The following is an 18,370-nucleotide window of genomic DNA, read 5'->3' on the forward strand; positions in this document are numbered from 1 at the left end:
CACATCATGCGAATCAAACCTCACAGCCTTTAGACCATTACTCCGTCAAAAATTTATAGAAACTTTCCCAGAACTAAGCCACATCTCCGAACAAAGACTTTCTGATCAAATCAGAGTCATCCATAAAAACAATAGATTATCAGTTCAAGTAAGAGAACAAATAAAACAATCAGTTGCAGAAATAGCTCAAATAGAAGCATCTAACGATACCCAAGAACTAGTTCTAAACCAAAGTACATACAACATACAAACTAACTGTCTTTCTCCCATGGACATCCCATCTCAACAACTGCCGTCTACCTTATCACCACATCAATTAAATACCCCACCAAACTTTATTGATACCATTGAACATACAATCACACTACATACAGAGCCCACTAACGGACCACCTACGTATCCTAATAATTCAAGAGAGATACAGTAAACTGAAAATTTGTTCGAGGAAATGCTAATTAAATACACTGATACAGATCCAATCCTCAGGCCCACTATTCCAAAACTTCAGGTTACTCGTAACGTAATTAAGACTGTCAATCAACTAAATAATATTATAGGAAAACATCTAGATGAAAAAGATGCCATCTGTCTGGAGGAAATTCAGACCACTATATACTGTGCAGCTATGACAACCACTATCTTACATTCTAAAATAACTAAACCAACGAAGGAAAATGAAACTAGGAAATCAATAGATAATTACAATCCAAAATGGCAAGGGCGAATAGAAAGTAGAATACAACAGTTACGTAAAGAAATTGGTCAATTAACGCAATATTTAAATGGAAATCTCAGCCTACGAAAACAACAAAAAATTAACCCAAGAAATCTCACTAAAACTCAATTACTCGACCTTCTAGACAAATTAAAACAAAAATTGCAAGCACAGTCAAAACGCCTTCGGCGACTTAAAATTAGTAACGCGAGAAGAAAAGAGAACAACCTATTTACTACAAACCAAAAAATATTCTTTCAAAAACTTAATTCAGAAAACATTATAATTAAAGATCCGCCAGATATTAAGGAAGTTAAAAATTATTGGGAAAATCTATGGTCCAAACCAGTCCAACATAATATAAACTCCTCCTGGATTAATACCGAAACAAACGATAATCAGGATATATGCCCAATGTCAGATATTACAGTGGATAGAGATGACGTAACTTTTGCTATAAAGAAAACATTAAACTGGAAGGCACCGGGACCTGATAAAATACAAAATTATTGGTTAAAATATTTCACTACAACACACAGCCACATCGCTAATATATTTAACTCATTCATACAGGACCCCCAATCCATACCTTCATTCATGACACAAGGAATCACCTACCTAAAGGCTAAAGATAAAGATAATACTTCTGATCCAACAAAATACCGCCCTATCACATGTCTACCTACATTATATAAGTTACTTACATCAATTATTACACAGAAACTAAATTTACATATCACACAAAATAAAATCATACCCGAAGAACAAAAAGGATGCACCAAAGGATCTATGGGTTGTAAAGAGCAGTTAGTTATCGATGCCGAAATACATAACCAAGCGAAACAAAACCATAAAAATCTTTATTTTGCATACATCGACTACCAAAAAGCTTTCGACAGTGTCCCACACTCTTGGTTATTACATGTTTTAGAAATATACCAAGTAAATAATAGATTAATACAACTTTTAAAATATTTAATGTCTACCTGGACTACTGAGCTTCACTTAAAGACAACTAGTACTACCCTTTCTACTTCCACAATTAAAATCAAACGCGGCATATTCCAAGGCGATTCGCTAAGTCCATTATGGTTTTGTTTAGCCCTTAATCCACTATCAAAAATTCTTAACAAATCAGGTCACGGATACACAATAGACAAAGTTAGTAATACAAAGCTTACGCACCTACTATATATGGATGATATAAAAATATATGCATCTGATAGACAACAACTAAATCATCTATTAAAACTAACCGAAATATTTAGCACTGATATTAAAATGAGATTCGGCATCGATAAATGCAAAATAAACTGTTTAATAAAAGGCAGACACCAGCAAACTAGCCCATATAACCTAGAACTACAAGAAGACGCAATAGATAGCATGCAAGCAAATGACACATATAAATATTTAGGATACATACAAAATACTGCAATTAATTATAAAGAAATTAAAAATATTTTAAAAACTAAGTACAAACAAAGACTAAATAAATTACTACATACTCAACTTTCAGGTCGGAATAAGATAAAAGCTATTAATACTTACGCAATACCAATACTAACTTACTCATTTGGAATTATTAAGTGGTCAGATACAGAACTAGAAGCCCTCAACACTGCAACCCGTATCGCTAGCTACAAACATAACATCCACCACATTCATTCAGCAGTCGAACGATTCACACTAAAGAGGAAACTAGGAGGTCGTGGTTGTATCGATATAAAAAATTTATGTTACAGACAAATAGAAAACCTAAGATCATATTTCAAAACCAAAGCCCAAATCAGTCATCTACACAACGCTTTAATAAATCTTACCCACTCTGGAACACCCCTACAGCTAAATAATGGCCAATTTGATCCAACACATAAAATAATTAAAGACTCCGATAAAATAGTAAAATGGAAAAGTAAAGCACTGCATGGCAAATTTCCCCATCTGCTAGAACAGGATCATATCGACCAAGTTGCATCCTTCAGTTGGCTTACCAAGGGCAATATATACAGTGAAACAGAAGGCTTCCTTGTTGCAATTCAAGATCAAATAATTAAAACCCGCAATTACTCAAAATACATACTTAAAGATAATATTGATACCGATAAATGTAGATTATGCCACCAAACCACTGAAACAATAGACCACATCACCGGAGGATGCAACTCACTCGCAAACAAAGAATACACCCATCGTCACGATAACGTAGCCAAATACATTCACCAACTGCTAGCAATTAAATTTAATCTCATAGATATACATACACCTTATTATAAATATAAACCGTGCAGTGTTCTAGAGAACAATATCGCAAAACTCTACTGGGATAGAGATATTATTACAGACCGCACAATCCTAAGCAACAGACCCGATATAACTCTAACAATAAAAGCAGAAAAAAACACCTACTTGATAGATATAGCCGTCCCGAATACTAACAACCTTAAACAAAAACATAACGAAAAAATCCAAAAATATATACCTCTTGCAGACGAAATAAAACAAATGTGGCACCAAGAAAGTGTAAAGATCATACCTATCATCCTCTCTTCAACCGGTGTCATCCCGAAAACACTCGCTGCCGCTCTGAAATCACTCGACCTCCATAAAAACACGTATATCCACATACAAAAATCCGTCGTCATTGATACCTGCTCTATCGTTCGCCGCTTCCTAAACCCATCATCATCTTTTACTTCATCACAATCTTAACACTTTTTATCATGAATCAGGAAACTTGGCACAAGCCCGTACCTGAATCATTTCCCCGGCTAATAGCCGAGACACTAACTCTTCTATATAATAATATCTATGGACGCTTCACACCACGTCAGTCTGGCCCCGTGCTAAGTACCTAAAGGACTTGTGTTACAGGTACCAGACAACGGAAATATATTTAATACTTTTATACCATACATATATTTAAGATTTTTATTATATCATACACATATTTAATAGGTACACATCCAGACCCGGGAACATTGAAAACTTTTTGTTCCGTCGGCGGGATTCGAACCCGCGACCCCCGGCTTGAGCTACCAACGCGCTCACCACTGAGCCACAGAGGATGTCATCGCAAAACATAATCGCTATGCAACGTGAAATAAACAAAAGTGTAGGTTAGGTTATTTTTGGACAATAAAAATAACGTGACAGTGGGAAGGGAAGGGACCTTATAAGCGCCCGTTATAGACGCTGTAAAACATTTTCATCCAATCACAGCAAGCCGAAAAAAAGAGTTATGATTTTGGCATATAATAATTATTAATCTTTTATTTTCTAGACAAAGTACTCGACGAGCCTAGACTTTTCGGACATACTACAGCAGGCGTCGTCAGTCCGCCCCTCGGAGTGCGTCGCCGCCGCGCACAAGATGGAGCTGCTGCTGTACCGGCTGCCCGACGCCGTGCCTGCCGCCGACAGGTGAGACGGACGTACTGACGCCGCATGCGTGCGAGAAAGACGGACATACTGCGGCAGGCGTCGTCAGTCTGCCCGTCGGAGTACGTCGAGTCTCCGCTAACTCAACAAATTAAGATAACACCAGGAGAAATAATATTATATTCATTTAAATTTTAAATAACGATTCATTTGGTTTCCAGGGTGTCATCCTTAAAGATAGTAACACAATAAAATAGTAACACAATAAATCTATGTTATATTACTTAGTATTCACTATACCACTACAACACCATACAATGTTTTGTCCTTTTTCCTAGATTCCTCTTACTTAAAATAGTTTTAAGAGGAGTCCACACCTTCCTTTTTTCCATACAAACGTTGTCCCCTGTTTCCTCCCTGGATAATGCTAGTAGAGTTATAATTTTTTTCCTGAATATCTACGGCCACTAATACAATGTCCCTATGTTTTCTTTTTTTTCATAATTTAATTATTAAATAAGATATGAACGTTCAAAAACCCAAAAAAATGGCCAGATTTTCCGCTGTGTTCAAACGTCCAGAAAACAGATTTGGCTAGATTATACAAAAAAAAGCAAAACATAGGAACACAGCTCAAGCCTTTTTTTAATCTTTAATGAAAAAAGTACTTAAATCGGTTAAGTTTTGGAGAAGGAATCAGGGGACAACGAATCGTTGATTTTCTGGATTTTCTGCAGTTGTCTCTATCGCGTTCTGCGGTATAGGCTTGAGGTAAGGGAGACAGCTATAGATATTACACGTACTTTTTTTTCATTTCTCTAGCCCCTGGTGTATCCTCTTAATGACAATAATCATACTACTTTTTTCCAGCGAGGCCACCGTGCCAGCGCAATACGTGCGGTACCCGGTACGCCACCGCGCGGTCATAGCTACGTTGAGTGTGGTGCGAGCACAACTACAACAGCTGCGTATGTCGCTGTTACACGCTCGCGACGCGCCGCTACACGGCGTGTTGCACGTGTTGCGGACGTTGTTACTGCTGCGGCCCGGGGAGCTGTCTTTCCTCAGGTAAACTGTTTCCTAGGTGTGGTGCGAGCACAGTTACAACAGCTGCGTGTATCTCTGTTACACGCACTCGCACGTAAGAAGCGTGCGCCAGATGTTGTCGATTTCTTAAACTTCTTTCCTAATTCTCAATTAGAGCACAGAGATCTTTTATTCTAAGATTTTTTATTCTTGAGATCTTTTATTAAATTCAAATATTATTTTATCATTACAATCGTTAAATAAATTCCAGCGTCCTAGATGAAAACCCGCAATGGCGGGTCGTCACAGAAGAGATACTGGAGCTATGCTACGAGGTGAGCGCTGTCGTCGCGCCCGTCGTCAACAGCGCGTCGCCCGAGGGACACCTCCCCATGGACGCCACGCCCCTTGAGGATAGCGATGGGTGTGTCTATAGTTTGGACCATTTAGTATTAATACAGCTTCGACCCAAATTGCATGAGCGATTACATACCTTGCGAGTTGCGACAGCAAAAGGCGAATGACGCAGATATGCCAAATGATCTGCTATCTGTCAGAAGTTTTGTTTTACGAAATTTTTGATTTAATATTTTGCAATAAGTTAAACACCTGTTACTAACTTGTCATAAGATACGTAATCGCGCTGACGGTTTCTATTAACGGCAAAAGTATTATAATAAAATTATATCTCATTTTTTTGGGTAAATACAGCCAAAAACTGCATTAGACCAATAACCACGTGGTCAGTTTCCGAATCCGACCGTTACAAAAGCTGTTAAGAACCCCGCTGACAACTGGCGTGCACTCTTGCAAGTGTGTACGCACTTTACGTGTACGTGTATGCGAGCTTATGTCATAATGTTTATGTTATAGTGTCGTGCAATTCGACGGGCGGCACGTTACTGCACAGATGGTGCTGCTCTGCGCCTGGAGGACCGTTAGAGAGGTACTAAATTATTACGTACGTTGCACATTTCAGATCATCTGAATTGATTTAAAAACCGTATTATAATTTATAAGCCAGATTAACTGAAAAGCTTTTGAACTCGCCACTCGCACAACTACATAATCCATAAAAACCAAAGGATTACCTTTAAAAACCAAAAGAAAACCTTAGTGTTTCAATGTTTTTGCACTATGACGCATACTATAGCTTATTTATTACACAACTATAACACAGGTTTCCCTAATCCTTGGGCACATAGCGTCACAAGTGTGGTCGTGGTCGACGGAGCCGGCCAACCTGCCCCTGTCCCGGCTGTACGAGATCGGAGCTCACTTCACGTCGCTGCTCACGGAGCTCAAACACCGCGGCGCCTTCGAGCAGGCGTACGTCGGCTACACCGTCATGCTGGCCAGGTGCGTGAGTGAGTGCGGGCGTGCGAATGTCGAAGCGTGTGTGAGTGTGGGCGTGCGAATGTTAAAGCGTGTGTGTGTGTGAGTGCGGGCGTGCGAATGTTAAAACGTGTGCGTGTGTGCGTGCGCGCTTAGTTCGTATAATTACCCGTCGGTCGAACAGAATGCTTTTATCGCTGCTTGCCAGGTGTATAACGAAAGAATGATACAGAAGTACCCTTACCTGCAACTAGCGCCACAATCCAGAGTCGATATTTCTGTAAGTGGCAAGATATGACGTCATTGTTCTTCGGCCTGACCGAGCATGCTGTCTCGCTCGGTTGGAATATAGTTTATAGTTATAGTCCTTCTCAGAAAAGTCCTTTACCTTGTGCTGAAATCAGCAGTGAGATTTTAACTAGACTCAAATGTCGTGATATAGCACTTTTTCAAATCTGCGTTTTTTGCTAAGGCTCGTGGATAACACGTGGTTTATTTGATGTAGTCTGTGGAAGCATCGCGAGCCGCCGATGCGCGAGATACCCGCCGCATGGCTCGACCAGCTCATGGACGCCATCGCCAGCGGCGAGACGAACTTGTGTGCGACGCGGCGCAGCGCCGGCCTGCCTTTCATGATACAGGTATTCTTTAAACACGCTAAGATTGAATATGCAAATTTTATTTTATAACATTGACTTCCTACGTAAAGATTCAGTGGTGGGTCAAAAAGCTTTGCTGTATTGTAGTTACGACTTACGCCTAATGCAGTTGTCTCATCTTTACGCCAGATCATAAAAATATTTTACAACAAAACTGTCAATATGCCGAACGAAAAACGAAAAGTTCGGCAAAATATTAAAACATTACAAAATTGTGAAATTATTGAGATATTTACTAAATTGATATATTATGCTGACCTAAGGAAGTGCTATGCTTGCTTGTATTATACACCTTATATCTAATGCCCTAAGTTTCATTTTATAGGCGCTCGTAACAACAGAGCTGGCGGCGGGTGGGCGGCGCTGGGCGGAGTGCGTGACGCGCCTCCTGCGTCTCGGCAGCACCGGCGCGGCGGACACGCGCGTGCACTGCGCGAACGTGCTGCGCGCGCTGTTCCGCTGCGGCGCGCTGCACGACCACCTCGCGCCGCACGCGCCCGCTGCGCTGCTGCTGGCGTTGCGCGGCTTCAGAGCTGATACTTGGAGCGTGAGTTCGCTTAGTCCATCACTAGTTCTTATACCGAGTGTCGGAGACTGTGATCTACGTTTTTTTCTTCGGTCGTGTTGTTACATTTTTCCCTTGTTTTTGGCTGCTCGTGACGATGGCAAAAAGTGAGAAAAGAAATTGACTCTAGCAATACCGGGGTAATTGGAATAAAAAATTTTGATCCTTTTTTTCCTCATAGCGGCTGATTGTGTGTGTGAAACAAAACTATCGGATGATCCAGGATATTTTTTTAAAAACTGCCATCCAAATTTGCCATGAGATCCTGGTAGACCTATACCAGCAATGTGCAATGTTCCTACTCCGCGCGATGCGGTCCGTCCTGCCCCGCTCCACTACGTGCCGACAACGATATTGTTACGGTACATGGTATGCGGACACGTGGTGCCATCTAGCGACAAACCAGCGAAGCTTACCGAGGGACCACAGGCAACATAAATCCCCTACTCAATACTAGATGGCATGAGGTGCGCAAGTACATACTCGAACCTTCTAGAAAGGTCCAATGTTTGTTTACGTGTTTACCGTTATTTGTTTGCGTGTTTAAGTGTTTTAATTTAGACCTTATGACTGAGTCCATAAGATCTAAATTAAATTCAACTTACTGCACTTATCGTAAGGACGGCAGTTTTATTGTGGTACATGCTCGAGCCTCCTAGAAAGTTCCCACGGTTGTTTACTTGTTTACGTGAATCGGGAACTTTCTGAAATTCGTCTCGCCATATAAAAAGCCGCAGGCAGGCCCGGCGAGTCAGTTCAATCTGAGCGATCTTCGAGGCGACAACAAGTGATCAATAGTGAGTGAACCAGTGAAACCTGCGACTTGGCTACGACCTAGGACAGTGATAGTGCTTAGTGATTGGACCTAGTGATTAGCGTTTGGACTTAGTGATAAGTGTTGTGACCTAGTGTTTAGTGCAGTGTTAATAAAGTCTTCAAGAGAGTCACCAGGTCTTTCTCTCCAAATCCTCGAACCCTTGCACGTAACAATATGCTATGTGCATCTTACAGTAATTGAAAGTCTGTTGACCCCACGAGAGGTTGACCCTCTACGCTCTGTCCCGATACGTTGTGGCTTGGCGTAGTATGGACTATAATACATTTTGTAAATAATAAACTTTTTTATGAATGTTAACAGGAGCGCAACTCATCGACGTTGCTGTTCGCGGCGCTCGTAGTGTGGACGTTCGGCGTGCAACGTTCGCGCGACGCGGACGCGCTGTGCTCGCGCAACACCATGACGGGCCGCATGTTCTTCCAGCGCTTCCCCCAGCTCTACGACCACATGCTGGTGAGTGTGCGAGCGGGACGGCGGTATTAACGACCGCATGTTGGTGAGTGTGCGATCGGGACGGCTATATGTACGACCGCATGTTGGTGAGTGTGCGATCGGGACGGCTATATGTACGACCGCATGTTGGTGAGTGTGCGATCGGGACGGCTATATGTATGACCACATGCTAGTGAGTGACGAGTGGGACGGCTATATGTACGACCACATACTGGTGAGTGTGCGAGCGGGACGGCTATATGTACGACAACATGCTGGTGAGTGTGCGAGTGGGACGGCTAATTGTCGTGCGTAAGAATTAAACAACCTCTTTCTCGCCAAAGCAAGGACACGAAAATGCTTAAAAGTTAAAAGTCAATTTAACAACTTATTGCATTAAAGAGGGGGATCTAGACATCAGTCTAACATTGTAAAGTCGATTACATAATTATTTACAGAACGAGCTGCGTGAGATGACTTCGGCAGCGGATTGTATGTCGCGCGGCGCGCAGTTCCCAGTGCTGCTGCTGTTGGCACGCCTGCACCCCTCGCCGCTAGAGGGCACTGCAACCAACCTCAAGGTAGAATAATGTCATCAGGCGCTATTGACCTTTGCTATTGACACATACACAAAGTACAGTAGAACAATTTAGATGACACTAGACATAGGATGTTCACAGGAGCAATACAAGAAAATACAAGACCGATTTCCTTTGTCAATCATTTATTTCACCTATTAAAAGAGACCTATTTTAAAGCGACTATGCTAAGTGTGATATAAGCTACTATAATGCAAGTATTTTCAGGTGTCGTCATTCGTGCCGCTGGTGCGTGCGTGCGGTGCGGGCGCGGCGCGGGCGGCGCGGCGACTGGCGGCGCGCGCGCTGCCACCTCTGTTAGCGCCGGGAACGTCAGTAGCTATACGTTGATTATACTAATAACGTTCCTTTCTACATAATATTATGACGCAAACGAGCTCCGAGGAACAGTGACTGAGCTAGGGCGGTGCGTGGTTTCATTCAACGATTCAACTATAATAAATTTCAAGCCGTTATTCATCGCCTCGCCGCTCGCTGTATGTAAAACGTGCAATTCCGCTTCACCGTAATGCGACGTGATTTGTTTACTTTTGAAGCTTAGATACCATTGTATTATAAGGCTCTACTTGATGCACAGCGACGCCGCAAACAGCATAAAAGCGGCTGACAAGTTTATTGTATCATGTCAACGACAAAATCATCATTTATATCCTTGGGTTACATTTTTTCTCCACGTGGTCACAATTTCTGGACTTTGTGTAGTATATTATGTTTGTGATACTTTACAGCTACCTGCCGGCCATACTGGAGATGTTGTCGTGCGCGTGCGACGCGCGCCAGCGTACTAATTATCGCCACGGTACTATACTACAGGTAATATTAGTTCAAATTTACTCGTAGAATTATTACGTCCAAATTCCGTAACGACAATAAACCTAATACCCCCCAGAATGGCACAGGGGTGCGGCGTTGCCGTGCATCTTCGTTTCAGTTCGTAAGACAGCACGTTGTTTGCGTGCGATTAAACGTGAGCGAATTATAATTGCATAAGTTGATAAAAATGCCATGCAATAGAATATAGATTAATATAGATTTACCGCGGCAGTCCCCTAGTGCCACACGTATTTTTGTTGAGTTTTGAATCGGAGACTGTTTGTAAATTTTTTCAATTATTATTTTATATTAAAAAATTCTATTTATACTCAAATTAATATTATTTTGCGTCATGCATAGTTTTGTCATACATAAATTAATTCTTTTTCAGCTAACAAAGATATTCGAAGCGAAGGCCGACATACTGAGTACAGAGGAGTTGTCTGACGTCGCGCTGTTGTCGTCACTGCGGGCTGCGGTGTCGCTGCTGCGGCAGGCGCGGGGGGCGAAGCCCTGTTACGTGCTAGCTGATGATTATATTAAGATGATCAATAGTGTTGTCGCCAGGTATGTAAATAAAACACAGCCAGAGTTTATTAAAAAAAAAACAATAGAATATCAAACAACTTAATATAATGCACTGCATACAACAGCATTTAACTACATAATAAAGTTGTACAGTCGGTTATGTCTGCAATGCACACACCGCGTGTTAAAGGGGCAAGCCACTTAGGGTATTGTGATAGAGACAAGTTGTGAACGGTACTACAACTTTCCAAGTGCTTCACTATCATACTTCAGTATAATAAATAAAAAAAATTACGTCTTGCAGGTACTACTCCTTATTGGACTCTGAATTCGTCACTGAGATTAGAAACGAATTGTACGAACTACTGTTTGTGACCGAGAAGCAAAAGTACCACCCGGGCATGCAGCTGTGCTTAGCGAATGCCGCCTCTACGTACTTCGTCCTAACGCACATTTTAGATAAAACACATGAGATCTTGGACTTCGTACATAAATGCCTGAAACATGATATATACGAAGTGGTTCTATCTGCGCTAAACTATCTACTAATAGTGAACAACATGCTCGAAATCGAAGACAAGTTTCAGGAGCATTTAAAGGTTTTGTGCGAGAAATCCAACATGGCCACCAAGCTAGTAATAGGAGAGCAGATTTTTGAGGATCTTGAAGAGATTTTAAAAACGAATAGATACTTGGAATGCCAACAGAAAGCGCTTCAAGTTTTGACTCTAAATGAGGGTACTCAGGAATATATCATTCGAGGGAAAAACCGCCAAATTGAGCTCACAGATGGCGCTATTATTGATACCCTAACGGACTTCATAGAAACTGAACATGAAAATTTCACACATAATTACTTGCAGAGTTTAACCAGTTTTGTGTCTAAAAGGATGTCGGAGAATGCTGTGGATGATAAAAAGCTGTTGGAAATAATAAGGACGATATTCGCTTGCACTACCTCGGACAATAGTGAAGAAACCAGAACAGTAGTTGTTCAGTTCATGGAGAGTTCCTACAAGACGCTGTTCGATGCGAGTCTGGACGGATTAAAAGAGGATGAAAGGTGTAAGTATGTTTTAGTAAAAACTTTAATCAAACGCTGTTTAAGGCTGTCTGCAATGTCGTGGCTCCTACACAGACAAACAGGTATTGATGTAGTATTTTAGAATTTAAAAGCTGATTGCCAAAGAGTGTCCTGAGCTAGAACTCAGATCATCAGCCTGTTGTTTCACAATAGTCGGTGATAATATTGAGTTCATTTTACTGCATTATATTATTTATGTTCCGTTCCTTAAAAGAGGTCTTTTTTTTTTAAGTAATTCTGGTTCCTGCTGCTGTAAAATTGCAGCACAATTTTTACTTTATATTCTTCTATTATTTCTTTTATATATATTTTTATACAGTTTAGTGCCTTTTTTTCTTTTTTTTTCCTACAACCTGGAGCCATTTTCTTTCGCTATTGCTCTATATACCCCCTCAGCGTACTCCATGAATAATCTTCTCATTTTATCAATGTCTAAAATACGTCTAATGTTTTCTTGACTTATTTCTAGGCCAAGTCTTTGTTCACAGTCAAATCGTTGACATTCTGTGAGTATGTGGATTATTGTTTGTGGCGTTTCTTCATCGCAAGAGCAAAAAGAGTTATCTGTTATTTTGAATCGATGAAGATAGCTCTTTACACCGCCATGGACTGTATATATTTGAGTTCTTATGTTGGAAGTATCTTCTGATCGTGAGATCTTATATGCTCTAGTGAGAGTCGGGAATATAGAAATGGTGTACCTCCCTGTGTCAGATTGTGTGTATCTTGCCTGCCAGGTCTCGATTGTGGCGGCCCTGATAGTATTTCTTGCATATGATATTAGGAATCGGTCATATATAGGTGTTAGTTCGCTGTTTAGGGCTCCGTCTTTTGCAAGTGTGTCTGCACGTTCATTACCGTGTATATCGTTGTGTGCCTTAACCCAGTAGAGTTTTATTTGCCGTTTGCAGCGCTCAATCTCTTTGATATTTTTATAAATTTCATTTACTATGGGATGCTCCGTTTTTGAGTTTGTTATTTCGTGAAGGGATGATCTAGAGTCACTATATATTGAGCTGTTTGGGTCTTTTCCATGTAGAATTATTTCAGTTGCCTTTAGAATAGCTACCAGTTCAGCCTGGTATACAGAGCAGTAGTGCGCCAGTTTAAAGCTATAACTACAGGTTTCAACACCATTTTTCCAGCCAGAAATTCCGCAGCCAACCCCACCGTTTAGCTTGCTTCCGTCTGTGTAGTAGTTTGAGCTTTCACTATCTTCTCTTATTTCTTCTTGAGCAGTAATCACATTAAATCGAATGTTAACTCTTTCAGCTGGATGTAGAAGCATGAAAGGGCTTAGTCTTTCTTCTAGCTTTAGGTCTTTTAGTTGTTCTAGACTTTTACCTCTTTTGATCTCATATAGTTGTGAGTGCTCTTTAATCCGCAAATCTAGTGTATTTTCGCTAAAACAACGGAAGCTGTCAAAGAGGTAGTTCTATGAGCTCTACAGATCTTTATAGCAAACATCCGAGTTAGTGTGTTTAGTCGTGATATTGAATATTTTTTTTCCACTACTAGTGCCCATACGCTACTTGCATAGAGCACTTTTGGTTCAATAACTGCAAAGTAAATCAGTCTTGTTATTTCTGGGTTCAAGCCCCATTGACATTTCACGGCCCTTGACAACATGTTAAAAGTATTGGCGCATTTTTATAGACTTCATCGAGATGTTTTCGAAAATTAAGTTTTTTATCGAGCGTGAGTCCAAGTACTTTAAGTTCGTTAGTGATTGGTAGTTGTGAGCCATTTAACATGAAGTTTGGCTGGTCATACTTCCTCTTGTTAGTGAAAATAGTTGCCTGGGTTTTTTGGGCCCCAAATTTCAGTTTATGCAGTTGGTCCCATTGTGAGATTGTTTTTAAGGCCTTGTTTATTCTGCTATTTAAGGTATTGATGTCTTTTTCTGACGCAATAACAAAAATATCATCATCAAAGGCCTGGATATGAGCTTCGAGTTCCTCTGCTAATTCCAGAAGCGGATCCAACTGTATGTTCCATAGCATTGGTCCACTTGGTGATCCCTGAACACATCCTATATCCGTAGATCTTTCAATAGTTGCTCGCGCATATGTGAATTCTATTAATCTGTCGCTTAGGTAATTGGATATTAGTTTAAGCATTTTAGCGGATATCTTTTTCTTTTCAGTTGGTAAATAATTCCAGGCCACCATGCATTGTCGAAAGCACCTTGTATGTCCAATGATATGGCAGCAACAATTTGTTTTTTGTTTACACCCTCCCTTATCAGTGCAACTGCGTCGTAAAGAGCGTCTTCTGTGCTTTTCTGGGGTGTAAAGCCGTATTGGCGAGTGCTTAGATTGTTTTGAGACCCTAATTGCCACATGATTCTATTTGTGCATAGTTTTTCTAGAATCTTGCCTAGTCTTGGCAGAAGACCTATAGGTCTGTAAGACTTTGGCTCAGAGTAATCTTCTTTTCCGGGTTTGGGTATTATAACTACTTTTGCCTTCTTCCAGATGACCGGGAAGTATCCCATTTCAAGACATTTGTTGAATATAGAAATTTGAATATCTTTTGATGCGTTATAAGCGGCTTCGCAGATATCAGATGACAGACCGTCACTTCCTGGCGCTTTATTGGGGTCCAGGCTAGAATATACTGATTCAATTTCAACCTTTGTAAAAATTGGTTCGTTTGTTTGACAGTTTGTTGTTTCTGCAACTGCTTGAAATGATTTGAGGCGGATTATCTTTTGGTCATTCGTATCAGTGTCTGGATTATCTCTAGGATAAAACGTTTCAGCCAGAAGTGAAGCTGAGTCCTCCGGTGTAAGTATGCTACCATCGAGAGGTGAGCGTAGAAGTTTATCATTGCTTTTTCGTCTTTTATCCTCTGAGTTTCGCTGAGATCTTCTTCAATTTTCTTTTCTCCGTCATAGTAAACGTTCAGTAAACCTATCTCAATATTACCCACTTTAATCTTGCATCCTACTAGAGTTTCCGTAATCAGGTCTGGGTTCTCTATGTTTATTTCGGGGTTCATTATTATTATTGCAGCTCTAGTTGGTTTGTTTCTGTCATTCGTAATTTTTTGGATAACTCTATGACTCAATGACACATGAGCTTTTGCTCCCACATATGGCTATTGCGAGAATAAAATGTCCAGTTTCCTTGTAAGAGCCATTTCAATGCATTCTTTGGTTGCTGCATACCCTCTACCCAAATTTATTTGTCCAAAACTAAGACTGATTTGCCCACTTTTGCCTTGACTTTGGTCTGTGTCATTCGTGAATAAAACTTTAGCAATAATTTACTGCCCTTCGAGCTATAGCGTCCCTTCTAGCGTCTTTGCCTAATTTTACACGATGAGCTGTAAGCGGCATGTTCGATGTCCCGATAGTTCATGTTTCCGCAGTTTACACACCTTGGTGGCTTATCTCTATTTGGACAAGTACGGGTATCATGCTGCAAAGAGCAGTAACCACAAGACAACGTACCATAGCATTCTTTGACTTGGTGACCAAAACCCATGCACCCATAACACTGTATTATAGGTGACTGGACTGTAGCTAGGACGACTTGGTAGCCGACTCTAACTTTTTGATTTTTAAGAGCGGTCCAGATGAGTGTAGAGACTTCTAAAATTACATTCGTCAGTTCCTTGGTTCGTCCTTTTGTTCGTCTACTTTCACCATTCTTTGGTTTTCGTTAATGGTCATAAGAAGTTTAGAATTTTGCGTAATTATTGCTTGCTCTATCACTGAGTCATTCAAGTCATTAATTAGTCCTGTCAGTCGGAGAAGAGGATTTTTATTTTCAATTTTGGATACTGTCAGTTTGTCGTTGACTCTTTTTATTTCTGTCTCTAGTGTTGTGCGATTTTCGTCCGTGTCACAGTTGAGTACAATTTTCTGATCTCTTATTTTCTTCAGGGAGTTGACCCCTACTCCTAGTTTTATGACATTGACATCTGTTTTTAATTGTTATATAATGTCGTCACAAGTGTCTTTCGGGTTAGTTGATTTTATAACTAGTGAGAAGTTAGGTGTTACAACAGTCTCTTTCTTGCGATTTTGGATGTTATATTTTGTCTTTGCAGGTAGTGGGGGCCATGCGCTGGTTGGTGTCGTAATGTCTAGAATTGGATCTTTAATTTCGCTTGCATAACGTTCCCTGCGCAGATCTTCAATTGCCGTTCTAAGTGGCACCATAGCTGCCATAGTGGTATCTTGTATATCATCCAAGCCTTTTTTTATGTTGTTTATGCTTACAAAGGCCGATTTCATGTCTTCTTTAATTGAAACGTCCTGGCTTCGATTTAATGTTGTTTGACTCTTAATTTCGTTTAGAGTAATCAACATTTGACGAAGCGTTTCTGTTTGTTGTGAGTCGCATATACTACCAGAATTGCCAATCATTGTTTCTTTTCTCTTTACTTCGAGGTCAACTGCTACTTCTTTTATGAGACCCTGTAGTCTTTCAAAGTCATCGCGAAAACTTGCTTTAGGGAACAATCCTTCTAGTTCCGTTTTAAGTTGTAACATAGAGCCGTCGAAAAGAGCTAACTCTGTTTTTACACAGTCTCTCAGACCTGAGTTCTCGTTAGGTGAGGTATTTGATGTAGAGTTAGCTCTTCTTATATCAGAATGTACTTCGGTCAGTTGATTTATTAACCGGTTAAACTTGTTTTCCACATTTTTTGACAGTTCCCATTGTTTTTCTTCCATCTCGCCAAGCAACCATTTAACTGGTTCCGCTTTGAAGGTTTTAACAATTTCCGTGAATAGTTTTTCTTCCCGTTCAACGCTTTCTTTGTGTGCCTGTGCAAGATCCTCAGCATACTTTTTTTCGAGAGATGATAGTAAATGCTCATAGTAATATTTTTCTTTTTCTTTTTCCAAAATGTGCCGATTCCTTGATTCAGCCAAACTTAGAATCATGGTGTAAAGGCCGTGGAGTCCATCAGATACATCTTCCCTTATCTCCTTACTAAGATTACGAGATTCTTCAAGTCTGCTCTTAGTTTTCCTTAATAATTCATTCGCCATCTTAGCCATGTCTTGCAGCGCACCACCATCGCGCTTTGATAGATCAGTCGAGGCTGATGTGTCGGAAAAACTACCCTCTGTGTAGAATCTACTTGGAGTTAAATCATGAGCTGATTCAAGGATTTTAGCTCTCATTTTAATGCCTTTACAACCTTCTGCGTAGATGGGGGGGGGGGGGGGGCATCTGATCTTGTCTCTATATTTTGACTGATGTCTTCGTTACTACCTTTCTCACTTTGCGGTGAAGTGACAAATATTTTAGGGTTTTCTATTTCGTTACAATCTATTACAGATTTCCTTGTGCTTTTACACGGCCTTGCGCGCTTTTCACTTGCGGCAGTTGCAAAGCTTCCGCTGATGGTCGACATCTTCAAGAAAAATAAACTAAATAAAAGTAATAAATAAATAAAGTTCAGCTAAGCGAGCAACAGATGGCACTACTTGTGTTTACACTTATTAAATAATAGAAAGTGATTGATAAATTCGTCGCAGCGGCTCTCGTCCTATTGGTCTAAAGTTATAATTATAAAGCTATCTATGAAGGGATTTTCATTAGCAAGGAGCTAATAAAATAGCTATGTCGCCAAATCATTATATTCGTACTTTCAGTCGAATTCCGCGCTATCCTCTACTCCACACTGATCATGATCGTGGAAGACGAGAGCCCCGCCCTGTGTCAGCGTGGGGCGGGAGTGGTAGGGCGGGTCACCGGGTCCGCCCTCGCCAGCGCTGAGCTCATGATGGAGAGCATCCGGGACGTCGCCATGTACACCCTGCTCGCGCTGCTAGACTTCCGGACCGTGGTACAGATGTCTGATGTTAATGATGAGGTGTGCTTTCAATATTATATACGTAGTTTTATCGAGGGTAGACAATCCATACTAAAATTATAAATGCGAAAGTGTGTCTGTCTGTCTGTTACCTCTTCACGCCTAAACTGCTGAACCAATTTTGCTGAAATTTGGTATGTAGATACTTTGAGTCCCGGGAAAGGACATAGGATTAGGTTATGGGATTTTTATTCCGGAAAAATGTACGGTTCCTCGCGATATAAACGAGTTTTGGCGCAACGGACTTACGGGCGTCATCTAGTAACATAATAGTTAATACACACTTGTAACAAGTAGGTAACGACACCGCGCGAACACAGTTCATTACTACAACAGCTATCATGTGCAAGAGTCATGTAATTAATAACAAGTTGAAGTCATTCACACCTAGATGCTCTACTAGCCATATAGAATTAGCCATTTTAAAGAAATCTTTTGGGACTTTTGGTATCTATTGATCACACAGAAATACTTTAAATATTTGGTAAAAACAATTTTAAAACCTCTTGAAGCCAAAAATTCCTTGATTTTCCGACGTATCGGAATTTTTCAGCGTA

The 18,370-nt window shown here is 40.6% G+C and overlaps 1 protein-coding gene across 1 annotated transcript in view; it reads left to right on the forward strand.

Moving 5' to 3' along the window:
* The window catches only part of LOC121734811, a 30,632-nt gene that overhangs the window by 11,794 nt on the left and 468 nt on the right, over positions 1-18,370 (forward strand). The window contains exons 14-27 of the mRNA XM_042125428.1: positions 3,999-4,138; positions 4,967-5,164; positions 5,394-5,546; positions 5,996-6,068; positions 6,303-6,481; positions 6,963-7,098; positions 7,442-7,663; positions 8,820-8,972; positions 9,410-9,532; positions 9,758-9,861; positions 10,279-10,363; positions 10,755-10,930; positions 11,196-11,956; positions 17,593-17,813. Of these exons, the coding sequence (XP_041981362.1) occupies positions 3,999-4,138; positions 4,967-5,164; positions 5,394-5,546; positions 5,996-6,068; positions 6,303-6,481; positions 6,963-7,098; positions 7,442-7,663; positions 8,820-8,972; positions 9,410-9,532; positions 9,758-9,861; positions 10,279-10,363; positions 10,755-10,930; positions 11,196-11,956; positions 17,593-17,813 (2,724 nt within the window). The remainder of the gene's footprint in view (positions 1-3,998; positions 4,139-4,966; positions 5,165-5,393; positions 5,547-5,995; positions 6,069-6,302; positions 6,482-6,962; positions 7,099-7,441; positions 7,664-8,819; positions 8,973-9,409; positions 9,533-9,757; positions 9,862-10,278; positions 10,364-10,754; positions 10,931-11,195; positions 11,957-17,592; positions 17,814-18,370) is intronic.

Source organism: Aricia agestis, chromosome 16, assembly GCF_905147365.1.
Source record: "Aricia agestis chromosome 16, ilAriAges1.1, whole genome shotgun sequence".
NCBI classification, from domain to species: Eukaryota; Metazoa; Arthropoda; class Insecta; order Lepidoptera; family Lycaenidae; genus Aricia; species Aricia agestis.